We start from the raw sequence: 20632 nt of genomic DNA, 5'->3' as shown, positions 1-20632 counted from the left end.
TGGTCATTTTAATCAAATCCTGGGCATTCCCCAGAGGTGGCAGTGTAGCTTCCTCGGGATCTGGGGATCCGTTGTCTGACATGAAGCATGTCTATACGAGGTCATTTCTGCCCGTTATGTACCGTTCCACTCCCAGATCGTCCTGAATGAGGCATTTATATTTGTGGCTACTTAAAATATCGCCCGGACGCAAGCCCAACGAAGAATTTGGACTTTGAACATTTGCAGTTGAGCCGCACACTTAAAATCCTGTCAAATGACCATTTGCTCGCTAGGAAAAATATACTAAAGATAAACTTACAGTTTTTTGGGTCATAATGTAGTTAGTGTCATCAAAAGTACAAGGTATAATCATAAAGACCATCGGAGAGTACTTCATATATGGTACGTGTGTGTATGGTCCAGTAGGATAAAGATCGAATAGAAACTAATTATAGAACAAACCTGCCTCCGCTTCACGCTGACCCATAAATTTGCACATACCCAAAGTAGTTCTAAAACCACCTCTGGTCATTTCACTGCAATGTTTGACTGCAGTATTTGTTTATCTGGTTGTAGTAAGAATCTAATATCAATTTCCATGCGAGTCTCACATTTGATCTGCTCCAAACCGAAAGGAGTCGCTGGGGTCCCTATATTCGAATTGTGCAGTGAATGTGACTCGGCGTGGCGTGGAATAATTAACGTTAACCATCTAGACGGATAAAATCACCGCTGTATTTCATCCGATCCCAGCAAGAAGAAATGATAATATTGCCTATGTAAGCGCCGTGTGCTGTCTGGCTCATTTGGGTGCTTCGGCCACCGGATAATTAAGGCTGAAATGTTACCAGTGGATGCGCGCATATACTCATCAAATAAGGCATATGTGTCTATTTTACCTAATTCAATGTGATAAATCAACCTTCCAAACTATATGTCGTATCTATGATTAAGCCTGAGATAGATCTAGCACGTGTCGGTGTGGTCCTGAGCTGAGCGCAATTTGGTCAAGTCATGGGATATATATTTCAGTATTCTTCGCCAAGAGATCCTAATATTAAGCTCTTAGTAATGACAGCAACCTCCACATGACTAATTGTTCCGGAGATAGGTCTTTGAACATGTGTCCTAACATTGCATCCCGCGTGGCGCCCATTTGAAGATATGCCCTATATAAGCTGGATATATATATACCTCCAGTTGATACCGCTTCATCTATCCTTTCGATTACGAGCACACTTGCACTATGGGTAAATTCTTCGATGTTATACCTGATAATTTGATACCGTGAGTCAAACACGACGACGTCGTCAAATCTTATCGTTGTATTTGAAGACCAAATGAATCACGCTCAAACTTGTGTCTCTCTTAGGTGGATCCAGGAACAGAGATGCTTCTGGGTAGCAACGGCACCGCTCAGTGCGAACGGGCACATCAACATCTCACCCAAGGGTGTACTGGGAACTTTCAAGATCATAGACAACAAAACGTTCTTTTGGCAAGACTTGACCGGCTCAGGTAAGTAGACTTGTTTTGATGGTACGGTTCAAATCATGTTGCAGAGCTGAGGGCACATCTTTCATTCGTAGGCGTGGAGACTGCTTCACACCTCCGGGAGAACCAACGAATTACGGTGCTGTAAGTAACTACATGTCAGTGTATAGATTGACCAAAAGATACTAGCGGACGCTGTCTACAGATTCAACGCTTTTGATGGGCCACCTCGGATCGTTCGTCTTTTTGGAACTGGTCGGAATTTGATGCAGCCCCCTTGAATTGATGTTAGCTAACAATCCAGTGCTAGGTCAAGTTCACGAACTCGGCTCGCCACGATACAACGAACTTATACCTCCCGAAGAAAGAATCGTTGGCTCTCGGGCTGCCGTAGTGGTCAATGTTCATAAAGTTGGATCTGTAGGCAATACAAATCTCTCGAGCGTTTCCGTGAAGCCTTATAGAAAATTTCCCTAGTCTTGCGGTTACTCGGTTCCACTTTACGAGCCTGCCGGAGAACGCACTCTATTGCAGAGAATCGCGGCACCACTTGAAGAAGCTGATCGTTACTTTGCAAACAACCGAGGCGGGTCAAGTAGTGTTTCATTCTTAAATATTATAGAACTAATGATGAGATGTGAATAGAGGAGTTTGAGGCAACATCGACGCTTTCTCACTTTGACTTCATTCCTTCTGAATCTGACCCTTCCAAAGATGATCACACACCGAAAGGAATAAAAGACTATTGGAGCAAGCATAATATCCGTTCTATTGACGGTAAACTTATTTATATGTCCCCTTAAGATAACTCTGACGTACCATATATAGGACTACCTGCCATGGTTTATTCACGTAAACTAGCCGGATTACCACCCGAAGCTGTAGAAGAGGACCAAAAGCTATTTCACCAAGATATAAGTCACAGAAACTTTGCGATCAAGCTAGCTGACAAGGCGTGCCAGATCGCCGAAGTAATTGGCGGTCCTGGATTGATTGTGGGGATTGCTATAGGATTCACGCTATCACGAAGTTGGACAGGAGTCTATAGGTAAATCCATTAAAGGGATGACATTAGTAGATTTATAAGTAGTTTGTGACCATTGCGTTATGCTTCTATTTACATTGAAAGATGGTTCGTATAAATACATTAAATTTGATGTCCTGTGAGGTATGCGATGTAAAGATAGGCTCATGGGTTACCGCACGGAGCGCTCATTACTTGGCAAAAATACTCAGATACCTCTACCTAAAAGGCTGTATATATCTAAAGTTGGGGTTTAGGCTCTGTTGCGGGCCATCGTATCGGTAGAATAGAAAGAGGTGATGGAATATATCAATGGTAGGGGATAAGCACATCGAAAGGTCTTGGCCGTCAGGAACCAGAAGAGATGGGGGATCCGGCGCGTAGCGCCCGGATGAGCGTGGGGAGCCGAGACGCAAGCATGACTCGCAGGTCGGGTGGCTATCCCTGATGGTAAGGAAGAGTGGTGGTGTGAGAAAGGAGGACCTCTAAGGCGGGTCGGAGGTGAGAGATGAAAGATAGCAAGAGAGAAACTCTGTAGAATGAGGAGGAAAGGAGGGTGGGATAAAATGAACTATAAGCGTGCGAACGAGAGGGCAGTACGCATTACAATGTAGATGACTGCCCACAGTCACGGTTACGCAATCTTATAAGCCTATACGCATAAGTCTTGGCTTGTGGTCCTCCTCAGGCTCCGGATTCCGGATTACAGCCTCAAATGTAAAGAGATTGCGAACAACAGAGCCGCAAACCATGCTCAATCAAGAAGGTATCGCACAAAAAGCCTGATGATCTAATAAAATATGATGCAGGTGACGGATGGCACGCTAAACGAAGGGGGAAATAGACCACCAGTTATAGCATCCGCACTCCGGCGTCAACTATTCCGCATCTCCAGCTCAGCATTTGCCTCCGGTTAGTTCACTATATTCTACTCGCATATATTCGCCTTACCCCTATACACCCCTATACTTCCACCCCCTAGTTGATCGGTAACCAGTACGCGCTAGCACCCCGGCCAAGCTCTGCATCCGTCGCGTCCGAGTATATATCCTCCTTCTTCCCTTGGGTCGACGCCTTGCCCTGGCCACGTTATCTACATCTCTCTCGCCTTCACACACTCTCACATCTTCCAACATATCCACACTCACAATGACAACTACCTACACACTAGCCATCGAGCCTATGCGCACCTGGCTCAACAGCATAAAAACAAACACAGCGAGCGGTGGCCAATTGGCGCCGACTCATATGAAGGCAGGGCTCAAGCGCGGACAGACTGTAAGCAGCGTGTACGATTAGCCGTTTGCTGAGGTGTGACGCATGGTGTCAAGGTGTTCGGAAGGAAGATGAAGGAGGAGGGGGGTGTGGGTGGCCAATTGGCAATAGCGGTAGTGGACGCAGAGCTCGGACGGGCTATAAGTAGCTGTGATAGTGACTGTCGACCGCGTTTCGAGTCTGACACAAGTGGTGTTGAGCAGCGGCGAGAGGAACGAGTGTGGTAGTAGAGCAGCCTGAGCATGAACAGCACCGTAGGGTCCGGGTTGGCTGGTGCGCAATGAGTGGAGTGTGCAGCCAGAGAGATCTGGCTGCGCTATACCCCCTTTTTTTTGTCCTCTCTTTATATGTTATATGTTATATCTTTTTGAATCTTTTCTATCTTTCTTTTATCTTTCTGGGGGGTTTTTCGATTTGCGATAGATTTTGGACTTGGCTCTTGGTCTGGGCTTTGGATTAATACAAAACATAAAATACAAAAAAAGTTGAAACACAAAGTACAAAAAGAGTCGGATGTTCACTTTTATTTGTATTCGCACTCGTTGTGCTTTGGACGTTTCTTGTGTCTGGACCTCTCTGGACTCCGACCTGGGACGTACCGGTTATCTGTGGCTACTCGACTCTCTTTGGCTCCTTGGATATCTGGCACTTGGACTCTCTGGGTAATCTCTGGCTCTGGCGGCACGCTGGCTCTAGCTCTGACTCTAGCTCTGTCTGGCGTCCTCGAGGTCTCAAGATCTGAAGGCCCTGGAGCCGAAGGACAAGTAACCAGGTGCAGTATATCCAACTTGAGTGTGACCTAATAACAAAAAAGGGCCCGATTTACGCGGGTGTAGTCAGTGCAAACTGGCTACCACTGCGTAGATCCGGCCCTTTTTTCGTTAGGTCGGTTTAGGTACGATGCACCAAATGGTTTGCATTGGGGATGGTATGTAGATTTAGGTCGCAGTAGCGTTTGTGAAGCGGTGATCTGATTTTTGGGCGCGGTGGTATGCGACTGTATGTTTCGGTGCCAACAATGAATTCGTTTTTCCATGGCATGAACTAACTTTTGATTCATAGTTGGTTCTATACTCTTGAAGTGGAGCATATATGCGTCATTGATTCAAGAGTTTGACCTTGTGTTTGCCATAGAGACGTGTGCATAGTCTTCAAAATGCGTTTGATATAAGCTAATAAAATATGAGGAGTGTTGGACGAGACTACTTCTACCGAGCGCTTAATTCGGTTAATAATACCATTCCTAGACGAAACAAATATGAAGCTTGTCCCCTTGTGCTACACTTTTGACTTGCTGAATAATAAATGCCGATTTTCATAGCGAGTCTTCAACCATAGCGTCAATTCAACTTAACAGAACTACAATACAAACCAGCATCTCGACACGAATACCACAAAAAAGTCCCACCCAACGAAAGAGCAACAATCATACTACATATACAGCTAGGCCCACGTATCAAACCCGCTGGGCTGATACGCAGTACTACCCGGAAACACCGCAATCGGCAACTCACACTCGATAGTCTCGGGCCTAAGTCTTGTCCATCCCTCATCAGACTCTTGGTTCGCGGGCTCCTCGTCCCCAGTCCAGCCTCGGAAGAACGAGCCCCATCCTTCTGTGGTAGCCGGAGGCACTTTCGGGTCCACAGGTCCCAGAGGAGCGGGATCGCCAGATGCTTTCCACGCTTCGCCCCAGTCGTTTCCTGGCCCGTCTGGCTCGAGATATCGCACCCGTCCGGCGGGAGCCATACATACCACCAAGGCCATACGCACTCGCCACTGCAAGCCACCTTCGATAGTCCCTCGTCCAGCCGATTCGCCCGTGCGAAGGACAAATGTGGGTGTACCGTCTGATGGAATGTCAAGCGAAAACGCAGCCCTTTGGGCACCCGATGCATATGCTACATGGTGTTCTGCGTGCTTTCGGGTTTGAGGAGCAGGGGTATGGAGTGGGAACGATTCGGTTGATTCGAGTGTTGCCGAGTACTGTGCAGGATATTGTTAGCATTCGACTAGAACGTACGAGCGCCGAACATACCTTGAGAACTTGTCCATCCATGTTAGGGTTATTGAACTCGATTGCACCAAGTATGGTTTCGCCCAACCGATAGGATGCTTTGACAAAAGTGATAATCGCGACAGTTTTTCCATCTTTGGCAATATCATATGATACTAATAGCCCAATTTCAATAAACACTCCTGACCAGGTGAGTATCTTGAACGGACCTTTCTTGGAATGCCTTGTCACAACTTCCACCGCATCTCGACAGCTCATGTTCGCGCCCTCGATATCGTCATCATTCCGCATCCCGCCCGGCGAGAGTCGCATTTTGCTCAGTTCGGCAGCGAGAGTGTTGGGACTCGATTCGACCAATAGTTTACGTGCATACGACTCGAGTTCCGACCTTGTCAGTCTTATCTTGTCTGCTAAAGATCGGTTTGGCGCTGGGTGGGCTAGCGTTTGGTTAGTATGGTTCGAGGGAAATATCGAGATACTTACGAGCACCTTTCTCGAAACCTGCCAGTGACGCCTTGTTGTCTTCGACACTTCCGACAAGCATGGCTCCATCCCGCCTTCTGGCAAGCGGCCACATCAAATCATATGATCTTGGTATTTGGCCAACTGGATGACGTTGTATTGATAATTCGGTATAAATATTCGAATATACAAACATACCTGCAACGTGATTATACATCCGTATTGGCACACGAATGACCCGCCGCAACTGGCCAGCATCAGCTTCCGAGTCTGGTCTGGTCGTTCCAATGACAAGAAAATAAGTCAAACGAAAGTATTTCCCTCTGAAAGACGGTGGAAGTGCCGCGGGGAGTGACACAGAGTAAGTATCTATGAAAGATGGATTAGAAAACGAAGAAAGAAAATTACAAAGGTCAAAACTCACACTTCCGAGTCTCTCCTGGCTTCAACGTCAAGTCCACAGCCAGGACGCTGGGCTGGGATTCCAGTACTGGAAATACACCCTGTTCCACCGTGCCTAGCGATCCCATCATATCCATGGCCCCCGCTCCGCCTCCAGTTGGTAGTACCAAAGTCCCAGGACCAAGCGCATCACTTGCTCGGCCACTCGCCCGACTACTAGGCCGGCTACCACCAGCTCCCACGGCAGTATCATCCCCAAACGGACTCAACAACGCCGAAATACTCGACATCCCCGGAATATAACTAGCCATCGACGTCGCCCGTTGGTGTCCTTTTCTGAACGGTCGACTCGGAGGCGAGTCGGGGGGAGCACTCGCCAGAGAAGCCGTGCTCGAGTCGGCCGACGCGAGTCCGCCCAACCCTAACGCGGCGCGGACGCTCGGCCCATTCCTGGATTCGGACATGCCCAGCCATGCGCCGACACCGGATGCTGCTCGTGGGCGAGGGGCGACTCCGATTCCCATGCGTCCCCCGCCCACAACGCGTCGACCGGAGCCTAGCTCTGCGACGCGCCAACTGGCGGCCAAGGCGGCCGAGGGCGGTTCGAGGGTGAGGGTCCCGGTAACTTGGGCATGTGCGAGAAGGATGAGTGCCGAGTTGTCGTCTGGGGATGGTGTGCAAGGGCTATCAGGGTACGGAGTGGATGAGCCGGATACGTCGGGTGTTCGTTTGAGGGGTGTGTCTGGAGTTGCTATTGTATCGAGCGAGGTGGACTCTGTGATGGGCGCAAGGCTCGACGAGAAGGAGGCGGTGGAAGGCGTTGTGGGTGGTATGCGATGGAGATGAGACGAGACTACCGGGAATGCGCCGTCCAGGGCTGCGGATTGTTTGCGAGCATGGGGATGAGATAGTGGAATTCCGTTCTTGGTGCGAGTGGCTCGAGGAGAAGCTAGAGAATCAGTAAGAATGATAATAAAAACAAGACCGGTGTGAAGAAACCTGCCTCGATGTATCGGAGTTGTAGGTGTTCCATTACCATTTATGGCCAATGAACCATCCTCGCCATTACGGGGAGCAATTGTGATGCTAAGTGAACGCCCAGGAGCCGCGATAACTGACGAAACTGTGCCATTGGATTGTTTCTTTACGCCAATAAGACCCTTCCTAGTGACGGTTGGCTGAGATAGCGACGAGGAAGTCAATGGTGTATATTTAGCAACTGGAGGGGGTGTGACTCGACGAATTCCAGGGCTGGTGGGGGGCCTAGCCATCCTCGCCTCGCTGACCGAGCTGAAAGCCTTTCTGTGTCCCCTAGTGCGGCCATATGCATTTATTTGATCTTCGGATTTCCTACGAGCAATGAGCGGGCGAATGGTCTGAGGTGTCTGAGTTGGGACAGTCCGGGTATTGGTGAAGCTGATTGTAAACGTAGCTATTTCTCCAGCATGGTAGTGGGATGCCCCGGGTTCGACATAGACCCGCACGTCGCCCCCATCGTCGTCCATACTGGCATTCGGTGGTAAAATACAAGATGCAATTTGCCACGTGATTTGGCCTCAAGCGCCTCGATTACCTTGCGTCATCCACGACGATCACCGTTGTAACTCAAATTTAGTCATTATGCAGCCAACGAGTAATCACCCCCTCTGTAATACTGAAAGATTCGTTCAGACCGCAAATTACCCCACAACAATAGCAGTATATCATTAATACCACAAAATACACTCTTGAAAACATGCGTTAAATGAATCCAATTATCCTATTCTCAAGCAGTGTCACGAGACACCCATGCACGCGAAATAACTCGCTTTGCGTACTCGCCCGTTTCCTCAAGACTAGCAAGGAAATCACGAGCATGAAGGCGCTGAGAAACACAGGTCGGTCAGATACCAGTTCGCCTATCTATATATCACACCACCACTTACGCTACGTGTGTTCTTAGTTCCCTTGGCTCCAGCTTTGGCTCCAGCCGCAGCGTTACCTCCACCAGCTACAATAACAACAAAACCCGATCAGCCCGAGCTCCAACGAACCACAAACATCGATTCAACTCACAAGAGACTACCACGCAATTGCCAAATCCACCGGCCGACTTGAACGAAACAAGGCACCGGTTCCCAGCAGCTCCGCCCGTACACTTGGTACCAGCCGGCATCTGCACGGTGATTTGGACGTTACCGGTTCCCTTGGGCGCGGCCTCGCCGTTTTTCGTCACCGTCGCGGCTTTGAACCCGGTTCCTTTGCCCGTGGGGTCGACTTGGGCGGTGAACTGGGTAGAGCCGTCCCGTCCGCCGTTGAAGTTGGTCGCCGTCACGGTGAACGAGTTGCCGTTGAGCGTCACGGCGTTGGAGCTGTCGATGGCCGAAAGAGCGGTGTTGCCGCAGGGTTTGGCGTTGCTCGGACGTTGTGCCTAAAATAGGTTAAGTAAGTTGTATGCAGTTGGGTAGGATTGAAACTTGAACTTGCGTTGTTGCGTGCAACGGTGGTTCCCTTTGCACCAAGAGCTGGTGCAACGGCAGCGTGGCCGAGGACAGAGGTAGACAAGGCGGCGAGAACAAGGAAAGTCTTGGCGAAGAACATGATGATGACCAATATATCAAAGTCAAGTGAAAACGAGTGCTCAAGTAGATATAACGGATATAATTTCAAAGAGTGTGAGGGACCGGCCTCAGATGTAAAATGGTGAAAATGAAGAAAGTTGACTGTAGAACGTGTGGGGGACCGAAAGGTGATCTTTTGGAGAGCCCTCACTAGAGCTTTATATAGCAGCCATCGTATCTAGTGCCGAAAGGATTCCCAAATGCATCAGTGGCTCGACGCATCGCGATCTTCGAAAAGGATGCCTTGGAGATGTTTCCCCTCATTATCTCATCGCTAATGGGCCAAGTTCCTGATCAATTGTACTGCACGTGCAAGGCAAGAAAAGAACATCCGGTCGATAGCAACAGTCTTCACAACTGTTGCCTTTTCTATGCGATTGCCATGACTCCGATCTGACTAATTCAGGACAAATATAGCACATGGCTCCCCAAGAATAAGGACGAGCATATAATTTAGACTCGAATCGCTAATTATATCATTCTTTGGAATTCCTAGAGCATGAATTGAGCTCCATCTTCTTACGCGTTGCGACTGAATATGGCATAGACCATTGTCCTTCGTATAGTCTGAATTGACCCAGTTCCGTAATGCGATAAAAGCTCGGGAATGCACATGTGCCAGGCGAAGACAAAGTATAAAAAAAAATGCACAAGGGTGATCCACATCAAAGAATCCGGCGTTTCTTTGGACGAGTACCTCCAACGCGAATCCGGCTCGTATCCGTTACCCTGCAGATGAGGTTGCGCACCTGTTCACCTATCCGTCATGATGAATGTCAGGTGCATTACTTGACTCTTTTTTATGTTCTGAGGTGCTCACCGTCCTGTGTCATCAATGCACGATAAACCGCCTCTCGCCCCTGTCCCAACATTCCGTTCAAGAGTAGCTCGATTTTGAGGTCGCCGAGGGCAGGGTTCACAGTCTTTTTTAATTCGCTGATCCGGCTAAAGATACGCAGTGCGCATTGGTAACCAGCCTCGTATCCTAGTGAAACCGATTGATATAGGCAAATCCATTATTACTCGAAGTATCACACATACCGCTACGAGCTACGCCCTTGAATCCAACACTCCCACCGCTTGCGGATCCTCCCTTGAGCGCATTTCCCTCAGGGTCCGTCAAGGTAATAATCGTATTGTTGCTGGTCGACTTGACATACATGCGGTAAACTTGATCGGTCGAACCTGGACGGAGTTGCCGAGTATATTCGATATCTTCCGGATGAGAGTATCGCTCTCCACGAAGGGCCGACCGCCCACCCGGGCCCGCATATGTATCTCCCTCTGGAGGCCGAGCGAGCATATCCAGAAATCCCAAGGCATATTTAGGACTTTCATGATCGGGCGATGAAGCAGGGTTCGGAGCCCGAGTTTGAGATGTATTGTTATACAACGGAGTACTAGAGGAAAGCGCCCGGCATGTTAGTCGGGGAGCAACAATGCGGAGTCGTGCAAGTGACATTGAAAAGTTAAGCCAAGTCAGGAATGAGCGACTAGTCACGTGCCATGATAAGCGCCAACTTCATGCCTAGTTTGTTCCCACCCTAACGAGATCTGAGCTATCGTTGCTGTTCCCATCATAACATGCGCTCATTAAACCGTATTAATCACCCAAGTTTATCCTGTGGCTAGGTGTCAGTGGCCTCAGTCCCAGCTGTCACCCCATTAAGCAAGTCTCGAGCGAGCTGTCGCCTTTGTGCCGAGCCCTAAACACCGCCCGAAATCTAGCCATGGCCGCACTACCAACAACGCAATACTCCTCTTGCAGAGGTATATGAACCACCAGCTTCTCTGTCTCAACTTCCTTGTGACGACCCAGTCCTCTCTCCTCCCAACCTACCTCTTCTCCTCTCGCTCTCGCTCGGCCATTTCTAATTACACAAGTTACTACTTACCTAACACTTTTCATTAACCTTATTTACAATGGCCGATCTCGAAAAGCAACCCAAGACCATCGACGAGGCTCCCGTCGGAACTGGCAGTGACGCCCCCGCTCCTGCTCCTGTCAACCCGACTCCTCGCAGCATCACCCGCCCATTGGCTGAATACGACGGAACCGAGCTCGAGCGTGTCCGCACCAGCGATACGCAGCGTGCCTTCCCCGTTTAGTGCGTATTTGGGACGTTGCATCGTTGAACTGGACTGATCGTCTTTCCCCAATTTCAGCCCTCACAGGAAGCTCGGTAACCCCAGCCCGCTTGGATTGATGTCGTTTGCCTCGACCTTGTTGATGTACAGCTTGTACTTGCTCCGTACTCGTCACATCCAGGCTGTAAGTCCCATAGTTTAACTGCATCGACTGTATACTTACATGCCTGGTTCAGACTAACGTGGTTGTTGGTATGGCTATGGCGATTGGTGGATTGACTCAACTTTTGGCTGGAATGTGGGAGTTCGCCGAGGGCAACTCGTTGGGAGCTACTGGATTCAGCTGCTATGGAGGCTTCTGGCTCTCGTACGCTGTCATCAACTGGCCCGGCACTGGGTAGGTACATTCTATCTCTACTCATCGAACTCGACTGAGCTCGTGTGTTACAGTATCCTCGAGTCTTACACTGGAAACGCCGCGAACCAACTCAACGATGCCATGGGTGTTTTCGTGAGCCCTTGCCCCCCCTGTCAGTCCACTCGTACTAATCCAACTACTAGTTCTTGGTCTGGTTCATCCTGTCCCTTCTTATCTTCTTCGGTACCTTCCGCTCCTCGATCGCTCTCGCCTCGATGTTGGGCTTCCTCACCCTGACGTTCTTGTTGCTCATGATTGGCGAGTACCAAGAGAAGCGTAAGTCCACCCGCCTTACTCCACAACCCTTCCGGCTCAACTAACCACCGTATTCCAATAGTCTCCGTCATGAAGGCCGCCGGTGTATTTGGTGCCATCACCTCGTTCATCTCTTACTACATCGCCACCGCCGCCTTGTACAGCCCCGAGACCGGCTACTTGCACCTCCCTGTCGGCGAGCTCCCCAAGAGGCAGAACTAAGAGAGCGCGCTTGTGTATGACTTCATGCCCCCCACCGCCCATTGATGTCACTCTTTTCCTTTTTTAAAGTACCTTAGGTTTTGTGCTCCTCTCTTGTTTTTATGGATTGGGATTTTTAATAATAGTAGCCTTGTTTGCTGCCTTTTTGGTGATGTGTGATTGTATGCGTAAAAGGTGGCGCTTTGAGGCGTCTACGGATGGCGATACCTTTCATGGGAAAGGGAGTATGTCCAATTGGATACGCTCTTCAGATAAGCAAATTTCAACCTTTATCATATGAACCTTTAAAGTGATCAGTCATGCCCAAGGGTGTATTTTATTATTATTGTAATAGGATGCATCAAATAGTTGTTGAATTCAAGTACAGAAAGGGCATCTGGGACCCGGACAAAGCTGGAGAACCGGAAGGTGCCTCACAAGGTATTTCAAAATAATATAGTGGCACGAAACGATTCTCTGGCAGCACATCACCATTGTACCGAGAATGATACATTTGAGCTCAATCATGATCGATGTACCACATCCTAGCCCCACAGCGCTATTCAATAACTACCAAGAACCTTAGTGGGGAGCCCTCGGTACCTGGGCTCCAAGTCCCATCAAGGAGTGGAAAAAAAGCTTACCAAAGAACAAAAAGTACTCACGGATCGTAGTAAGCTTTATGTTCTCATGGAATGCTTAGCGATCATTCATGAATTGAATCATCCACAAGGCGCCCGGAAGAACCCTTGTATACACTTCACCCCAAGTGATTCTTGATGGCGAGGGCCAAAGCGGCCAGCACAGATAGCCGAGATACAAGATCATACTCTCGACCATGAAGTATTGTGAAACAGAGAATTCAAGGAACCGGAGAAAACTATCAAGCGACGTGGTCAAAAGTCCGAATACACTCCTATGGTCCAGGCGTTTTACGAGGACCCTTGTACTCGTGCATGATCACTCACGAGCGGTTTGGTTTTGGGTAGCATGGCACGGCTGAATCAGTCTGTGGGGGAAAGTAGCACCTGAAGGATAATTGGGAAGCAATTCATCACTTGACCGAAGCGTGGCAACGTGCAAAACACCATGCGGGTCCTCTCTGAGATGACAGTTCGCTTGCGCAAGGCTCGGACTCTGATACAACTCGGTGTGTACATGATGGTCGCATTTCCTAATGGGTATTTGATATTCACAATTCATTTGCTCAACAAGCACCTCTGGGAATCCCATATCTGGGGCTTCCGGGTTGCCTTTTATGCGGGCAGTGTTTTCGGGTCGGGGGGGTGGCCATATCTCGGATTTCCCTAATCGCATTCAAAAGTTTGCGCGGGCACGCCATTGGTGGCTTTGAACGTGGCTTGGGCGCATGGGAAAATCAGGTACCATACATTTGGGTATGGAAGCTTATAAGGAATGATTTGTCTACAGGTGTTGACCTTGGCTTGGACTCCAAACTATATGACTGGCGAAAATGGCAAGTGATCTGGTGATGTTTAAAATGGTCGACTCAACTGGTAGCTTAACAGTTGATTATTTCAATTATTTTGAATGCCACTGTCATCGAGGCCTGATATGCACAGGAACATAAGGCGGATACCCGTTTACTCGGATTGGCATGCCATTGATGGTTTCAGTTTTCTGGCCCCCGAGTTCTATCCATCCTTCCACGCACCGCCCACGTAGGAAGAGTACGAATAAGTTGCAGCAATTACCATAACTCTAGAGGTTGCCGGTGGTGGTGCTGTGGCCCCACAATCTGATTACATGAGATATGCCGCTGGTTTGGTTGTCGCCCTCAGAACTCAACACCACGTGCATTCTACCAATATATCAGCATCCCTAACTTAGCTCTTCTTTTGCAATTAGCTCTAAAGCCTCGCGTGAAGTTCCCAACAGGTCGCCTAGAGGCAGTTCAGCTATACAATTGCAACTAAGTCGTTGCCGGTCCAGGACCTTGGATGTGTCGCAAAGCTGATTGAATGTGGGATTATGTATCTCTGCACAATAGCGTCACCCGAAGTATTGAGAGTTCTAAAAACTACCGTAGCTCAACTGTATCTTGTGAAGCAATGTCTTTGTGGGATATCAAATTCTTGAGTTTAATTGGCCATCACCATATTATTCTGGGCCCCCCAGTTGTGCTTGACCACTGAGGGGGTGCGTGAGTACATAGAGCCCTTGGGTATTTGAATCACTGTGCGTGCGTGTCTTATAGCCACGGGATCAATTGACCCTATCTATCACGATCCATCATGATACATATATTTAGCTATCATTAGAAGTAATTGTCGGGTTCTTTGACTTGGTGTCGACACTGGCAAACAAAAGAACATCAAAGGTTTTGTGTAGTCCTGTGATGTAGAATATTACACCAACATAGTATGAAACTCGAATAAATAACCCAAAATGCTTTTCATACAAATTACATTGGGTATCGGTGCATATAACCACAAGCTCGAAGCGAGATAAAATTAAGTTCAAGAAAGCATACCTTGGATCAGGATCGAAGGCAGTCTCAGCAATCACACTGCCGTGCGTATGAGTTCTGCATGGTGCTCAGAACGGGGGACAATTTTGACTTTGAAGGGTACTGGGCGTCTGGTTAACCCATATGTAATATCAATTATCCAGAACAGCCCAATATACGTATTTGAACTTACGAAATCACGTTGTTCTCCGTCGTCTCGGCGGTGGGTACGATGTCTTTACCGTTCTCGTCTTTACATCTCTCGACCTTCATAGTTGCGAGAATCAAAACCACCTCAATATAAAACATTTCTCTGAAAAAGTGTTGTCCGGGACAGATCCTATTGTAGACAAAATTGGAGTTACGCTCAAATCCAAAGAAAACTATCTACTCGCCTCAACCCCCACCCGAAAGCCTGCGGAGGTGGCACTGTTGGATCCAAAAATCGATCTGGATTGAACTCTTCGGCATCTTTATAAACATGTTCTTCTCTGACGGTCGCCCTGCAGATATCTCGACTTAGTTTCGATTCGAATTAGTTTTGTAGGGGAAATCTACCTGATATGACCAATCCTAAATGAAATATCTCATGTCAGAAGTTTCGTTTCCACCCTTTGAGTCTACTCACATAACTGCACCCTTGGGGATTCTGTATCCCCTGTATTCATTCTCTTCAGTGCAAACATGCGGCACACCTCGAGAAGGCAGAATCATGAGCCTCTGAAGGTAAAAAAAAAAACTGGAAAAAGTACCTACCAAACGGCGCACTGGGATACCACCTCACTATTTCAGTCAACAATCTTTCAACGTAATGTAAACTGGGACGATCTTCGACGTTTGGCAATCGATCTGTCCCAACAATTTGATCGATTTCTTGCTGAGCCTTTTCTTGAATATCCGGATACATCGCCATCGCCACTACAAACCACAGCATAGCCAAAGTTGACTATAAATTAATTGGCATTAGCATCAAATATTTAGCTTGAACATAAATTACTTGCTGTTTCTGTGCCCCCTTCGTACGAGTAGATAGAATTGAGTCAATATATTGAGAAAATATCAGTAAACGCTACTCACCCATTACTAATATGCTGGCTACGTTCTTACAGAAATCGTCAGCATCGGCTTCATTGAAGCCCGTCTGCCGAGCATCTCTATAAATATGCGACACAACCGAGCTATCATCAAGGCCATTAATCTATAAGGGGGCTGATATTAGAGCAACACCCTTATATGCCACCGAGTACCTTACAATGCGTTGTTTGGACCAATTATAGACATTGTCTATTGCTCGATCCTTCCACGCTCGCCACTGATATGCTGTTTGCTTCCATCCAGTGCCTGGAAACCAGTCCGGAATATGCTCCATCCAAGGGAACACGTTAACTAGAAAACCTGGGGTACAACAGGTAAGATAACACTCGAGTGAAGGGGGACATTATGCATATACAATACCTGTGGGTAAAGACGCTTGGTTTAGGACCGAGTTCAGGATAATAATGTCGGTAAGGAACTGATCTTCGGAGGACTTGAGTTCATATCCGTAAACAGACTGAAGAAATAATGCAGAAGTCGTTCTGTTTTGATATGTTTGTATATGGCGCTCTGTTCGTGATCATGAATTTAGGTGGGTTGCCTTACCTATAAAACTCTGTGTTGAGGTGCTCTGAAGTCATTGGCTCTTCATGGGCTGCGAGAAGGCGATCAAGCAACCTCCTTGCTTCCGAATCTTGTGCAGCTCTGAGCGTCATCACGGCGTGGCTACTGAGCCGAGAATTTATGGCTCGACGTTGTTTCTTCCATAGTTCGTTCGTATTCATGAAGGGTAGAAAATTCTTCATGTTCATGCTTCAAATAGTCTTCACGACCAGTTATTTATGCTGATGAAATTTGCTTACAGATTAGGAGATGCAAGCATGGGGGCACAGTATCTGCCCGAGTGAATAATAGAGCGCTTTTCAAGCAGATCATGTGCGACCTCGTTTGAGTTCAAAACTATTATAGTATTCCCTAGGAAGCTGTATGAAATGATATCAGCTGAATGGCGGTGAAAGTTAGTGCGTGAAAGTTAGCGACGTCATCGAATAGTGCCCGTTGATGTTGGATTATTTTGCTCACAATTTAATTTTGTACTTAGTTCCATGAATGCGTGCCCCTCAGAGGACCTGGGCATGGAGAAGAGCTGTCCGACGATTGGATAGGACGGGGGTCCTGGGGGCAATGGTAGTCGTCTGGGGCTTAGCTTACGAAGAGCCAAGTACCCCAGTACAAGGCCAACACTCGTTAATAGCAGCTCCGTAGAGAGAGCGCCAATATCTGACATGGGAAGTGAGCAGTGTTCGACAGGTAGATTGAGGATAATGGGGATGGTCAGGCTCTAGTATTTATACTCACAATCGATCATGCGCTAGGGGACCAACCACGTTTACACGCGATACCTCATGCCCTTGCTATTGGTACGCCCGGGTTCTTTGAGCACGGGAAGTCCACTAGTCCTCCTTTGGCAACGAGCTTGAAATTCCCACATAAGTCAATAATTATAATGTCGATGGATATTGCGCGCCCCTTATCACAAATGAATGTGCGCCGTGACTGAGCTACGTAAAGTTCAAGTATTTGTGATGACTGAAGGACATGTCAATGGCTATTCATTTAGCAGGATGTGTGCGCATATAAACGTACATATCTCCCCGATTCACATATTAAACTACTATTAGATAGTGATGAGAGCACTCGCCGATTCTCATGTAGCTTTTGCATGCTACTTAGTATCGTGGTGGCAGTCAGGCCCGTTTCTCCGCACCTCTTCCCTCCTGATAGATCAAGGGGATATAACCGCGAGGTTGCCTAAAGTTCGACTCCTCATCACTTCCTCGTCGTCGGTGGCCATGTAAGTGGCGAGACTCAGGTCACATGTATAACAAATTCATCGACTCGAATCTCTCCGATCAGATAAGGCGAGTCGCCAACAGACATTTTCAAGTTTCAACCGCTGCATCTAGATTCTAGCCTAGCGCCATCTATAGGAGCTGCGCCGGAATATTCGTTCGATAGAGTTAGCGCATTCCGATAGTTGGAATTTTGATCGGTTAGGGATACCTATGGACAGAGTACAGGTACCCTTATACCGTTAGTTGACAACAGCGAGCGTCGACATTTGGCAAGTGTTTGGTTCGTGTGCTGACTAAGATTAATTGCATCGCACAAGCGCCCGACGTGTTTGGAATCGAGGTTGTTAAACCATCACACCCACTGCAAGGAAACTATTGGAACCTCTAACCTGGTCCTGTGATACACATGCAGTTGCGATTTGGCCTAGCGTTTTGCGCTCTACTTCTCTCTCAGCTCAGCTTGGTTTACGGAAATACGGAAATTTTGAATTTTGAATCCATACTCTCGCCGGCCTTTCCCGAGTTGAATGTATCTCAGTAAGAGATATTCGTTAGATAGCCGAAATTTCATGACTCAAGGATACAAGTAAGACACACCTTAGACGCTCAGTCTTCCACCCGGCTGTTTTCTCTGGAATTGACTCCTCACCAATCGGCATGGTCAGACATATGTGACTCTATGAATGGTTGCCCTCACGAAGTCTTTGTCAAACTTGACCTCGAAAAGAATTATAAAGGGGAAATTGTGAAGGAGCATGAAAAGCCCATGTACTCGTTAAGGATATCATTTACACCGTCGGTATGGATACTTGACCCTGCACGTGTTTATTATTGACCGAGAGCCAATAGCCTCCATCGCAATTCACGATCACGCTACTCACCCCCAAGCAGGTTTATGAATTTGTCGAGACGCGCGCTGGGTCCACGCTCATCACACAATATACCAAAGGTCTTCCCCAGACTAGAACCATGTACGCCTATATTCGTGGCCGAAACGTGGGCACCCAGGTCCCTCAAGGTATGATCTGGCGCTTATTCCCGCCTCTCGTCGCCGAGCCTTCAAACCAAGCCCACTTCCATCTTATTCTTGATCCTCTACTGCTCGGCTTTATTCCCAAATCCGCCGTGCCTGTTATTTGGGCTATTTTGGTGGCCGGAGCATTTGGAGCATGGTCGCTCAGGTGGATCAAACCGTACTTGAAGAACCTGGCATTGTCCGTCCATGAACAGATGAAATCCAAACCGTAGCTTCCGAGTATTCGATTGTTTCTTCCCGCGCTTGCTCTTTTCATTCTGAAATATCTCCCCTGTAACTGGTTGACCGGAACACTAATTTATACCCTTCCCCCCGGGTAATTGCTACCAGCTTCAGTCGTCGGAATGAATCGTTGTATGAAATCTCAGCATTTTATCCATTGATTTCCAATTCCAACCTCCGCTATTGAGGGGGGCCATTCTATTGTATAAGTACGTACTTGTGAGACGGCTGGTTCTATAATAGACGCTTGGCCAAGATCCTGGGTGGGCTTTTGTGCTCACACACAAAGCTAAAGTTCACCCGGTTGGGTATGCCTTTCTCATTCATGATCCGGGGATATGCCACCACATTTCTAACTAGGTGGGAATGTGTGACGCAGTATGGCCAAATTGTCCGAGCTATTAGCCCCCAGTGAACACGAGCTTAGAAGTTAATAATGTTAATAATGTTGAACAACCGCACTTGCTTCTTCTCTACTTCACTATTTTAAGCACCAAATCTCTTGTTCTCTTAGCTGGCTTGCGTGCCAACTTTGATGCTTGGGCATGGGCATATACACGCTTACCCCTATTTCTAAATTACATGAGTGATTAATCAAAGTATGTCCCCGTAAATTAAGCTCGGGGACCAGTGCTGTGCCTACGATCGGGAATGACGTCTAGGTTTCTGTAAGTGGAGTACAAAGTCAGAACGGCCATCGCTTAGACGTAAAATGAAGTCCAAGAGGCTAAATAGATCTTGGGGGCGGCCCATATGCTTCAAGAGGATTTAACTTTTTGTGTGTTGACCGGGCTTCACCATTCTTTTTGTACTTCTGGTTGAAATGGGTGTGCAGGTCTCAATTGAAATGGCTCCATCTTTCGTAATCACTGGGGTAGGGTCACGTGTACTGCACGCGTGTCGAGCCAGGTCATCGACAGTCGACAAAAGGTGGGCAAAATCAAAATTAGGCCACTATCTTGCTTCTTGCCTTGTCCTGTATTCTGACGTGTACTTTTATCTTCTCCTTATCACCTCTTCTATAATCTAGGCCTATCTGCCTCTAGCGCCACCTACACCTACCTTTACCGGAATATCCTATCCATCCTTCACGCCATGAGCGACGCAGCAAAGGCCCGGGCTGAAGCCCGCAAAAAAGCGATTTTATCTGGCCGTACAAACCGACTTGCCAAGCTCACTTCAACTGCACGAGGAGAAGAGGCTGCTGCAGCGTTCATCCGAGAGGGTATGTACTTGCTATTGACATCATACGATCACGCTCACTGAAGTACTTATTTATTTACCTATTTAGCCCAGGCTCAAGAAAAGGCGCAGGCTCTTGCTCAGGCCCAAGCAGAGGCCCAAGCCCAACAAAATGACCTGACATTGCCTGGATTTCGGGACTCGAATCTCCGCGACTTTGTGGGCGAATCGACTCCTATAACATCCCTCACACCCTCTCCTGGTCCTTCCCGGGCGGCTACTCCGTCTTACATGGCCGATCTGGGCAACCGAACTCGCGATGACTCGGGTCTTGATTCCCCTCCGCCTGTCTGGACCCCAGAGCAAGAAGCATTGTTGCGCAGGATCATGGGCGGACCTCCAGGTGCTGGATCTCCGGATACTGGTATGGCAGATCCTTTAGCAGCAATGATGTCCATGTTTTCAGGACCTGGAGGTCCACTCGGCGACATGTTGGGCGGCCTTGGTGGGAAAGAAGGCGATGCCATTCCTCCCGCGCTGAAGAATCTCGGGATGGGTTCAAACCCCCCAGGAAGCATTCCATGATGCCTCCATGCCCCAACCCGATTCCCAA

The 20632-nt window shown here is 48.1% G+C and overlaps 8 protein-coding genes across 8 annotated transcripts; 4 read left to right on the top strand and 4 right to left on the bottom strand.

The window, feature by feature from the left end:
* Nucleotides 1–1228: 1228 nt before the first annotated feature.
* RhiXN_01175 (pyridoxamine 5'-phosphate oxidase family protein) lies at nucleotides 1229–2528 on the top strand (the record flags this gene model as incomplete). The annotated part of the gene is made up of 8 exons (XM_043320994.1): nucleotides 1229–1269; nucleotides 1355–1500; nucleotides 1545–1620; nucleotides 1682–1731; nucleotides 1787–1896; nucleotides 1954–2071; nucleotides 2122–2253; nucleotides 2305–2528. 8 exons carry the CDS (start codon nucleotides 1229–1231, stop codon nucleotides 2526–2528), a joined length of 897 nt encoding a protein of 298 aa, XP_043180006.1.
* A 1233-nt stretch (nucleotides 2529–3761) lies between these two features.
* RhiXN_01174 (Rgp1 domain protein) lies at nucleotides 3762–8161 on the bottom strand (the record flags this gene model as incomplete). The annotated part of the gene is made up of 7 exons (XM_043320993.1): nucleotides 3762–4045; nucleotides 5290–5761; nucleotides 5814–5947; nucleotides 6002–6229; nucleotides 6276–6398; nucleotides 6453–6623; nucleotides 6679–8161. 7 exons carry the CDS (start codon nucleotides 8159–8161, stop codon nucleotides 3762–3764), a joined length of 2895 nt encoding a protein of 964 aa, XP_043180005.1.
* Nucleotides 8162–8421: 260 nt separating this feature from the next.
* RhiXN_01173 (uncharacterized protein) lies at nucleotides 8422–9236 on the bottom strand (the record flags this gene model as incomplete). Its single annotated transcript, XM_043320992.1, has 4 exons — nucleotides 8422–8520; nucleotides 8582–8646; nucleotides 8712–9066; nucleotides 9138–9236. 4 exons carry the CDS (start codon nucleotides 9234–9236, stop codon nucleotides 8422–8424), a joined length of 618 nt encoding a protein of 205 aa, XP_043180004.1.
* A 685-nt stretch (nucleotides 9237–9921) lies between these two features.
* On the bottom strand, nucleotides 9922–10718 carry RhiXN_01172 (ribosomal protein S11; the record flags this gene model as incomplete). The annotated part of the gene is made up of 3 exons (XM_043320991.1): nucleotides 9922–10013; nucleotides 10077–10241; nucleotides 10298–10718. The coding sequence occupies 3 exons, from the start codon at nucleotides 10716–10718 to the stop codon at nucleotides 9922–9924; spliced, it is 678 nt and encodes a 225-aa protein (XP_043180003.1).
* A 461-nt stretch (nucleotides 10719–11179) lies between these two features.
* Nucleotides 11180–12239, top strand: RhiXN_01171 (glyoxylate pathway regulator; the record flags this gene model as incomplete). Its single annotated transcript, XM_043320990.1, has 6 exons — nucleotides 11180–11364; nucleotides 11423–11528; nucleotides 11581–11741; nucleotides 11795–11855; nucleotides 11906–12038; nucleotides 12100–12239. 6 exons carry the CDS (start codon nucleotides 11180–11182, stop codon nucleotides 12237–12239), a joined length of 786 nt encoding a protein of 261 aa, XP_043180002.1.
* Nucleotides 12240–14743: 2504 nt separating this feature from the next.
* Nucleotides 14744–16439, bottom strand: RhiXN_01170 (cytochrome P450 family protein; the record flags this gene model as incomplete). Its single annotated transcript, XM_043320989.1, has 10 exons — nucleotides 14744–14819; nucleotides 14882–15028; nucleotides 15096–15191; nucleotides 15247–15261; nucleotides 15317–15383; nucleotides 15445–15634; nucleotides 15788–15886; nucleotides 15941–16083; nucleotides 16144–16265; nucleotides 16330–16439. 10 exons carry the CDS (start codon nucleotides 16437–16439, stop codon nucleotides 14744–14746), a joined length of 1065 nt encoding a protein of 354 aa, XP_043180001.1.
* Nucleotides 16440–18258: 1819 nt separating this feature from the next.
* RhiXN_01169 (uncharacterized protein) lies at nucleotides 18259–18827 on the top strand (the record flags this gene model as incomplete). Its single annotated transcript, XM_043320988.1, has 2 exons — nucleotides 18259–18378; nucleotides 18429–18827. 2 exons carry the CDS (start codon nucleotides 18259–18261, stop codon nucleotides 18825–18827), a joined length of 519 nt encoding a protein of 172 aa, XP_043180000.1.
* A 1105-nt stretch (nucleotides 18828–19932) lies between these two features.
* Nucleotides 19933–20604, top strand: RhiXN_01168 (uncharacterized protein; the record flags this gene model as incomplete). Its single annotated transcript, XM_043320987.1, has 2 exons — nucleotides 19933–20062; nucleotides 20129–20604. The coding sequence occupies 2 exons, from the start codon at nucleotides 19933–19935 to the stop codon at nucleotides 20602–20604; spliced, it is 606 nt and encodes a 201-aa protein (XP_043179999.1).
* Nucleotides 20605–20632: the final 28 nt, after the last annotated feature.

The sequence above is a fragment of the Rhizoctonia solani genome, chromosome 4 (assembly GCF_016906535.1).
Source record: "Rhizoctonia solani chromosome 4, complete sequence".
NCBI classification, from domain to species: domain Eukaryota; kingdom Fungi; phylum Basidiomycota; class Agaricomycetes; order Cantharellales; family Ceratobasidiaceae; genus Rhizoctonia; species Rhizoctonia solani.
This window is presented reverse-complemented; position numbering and strand designations above follow the sequence as displayed.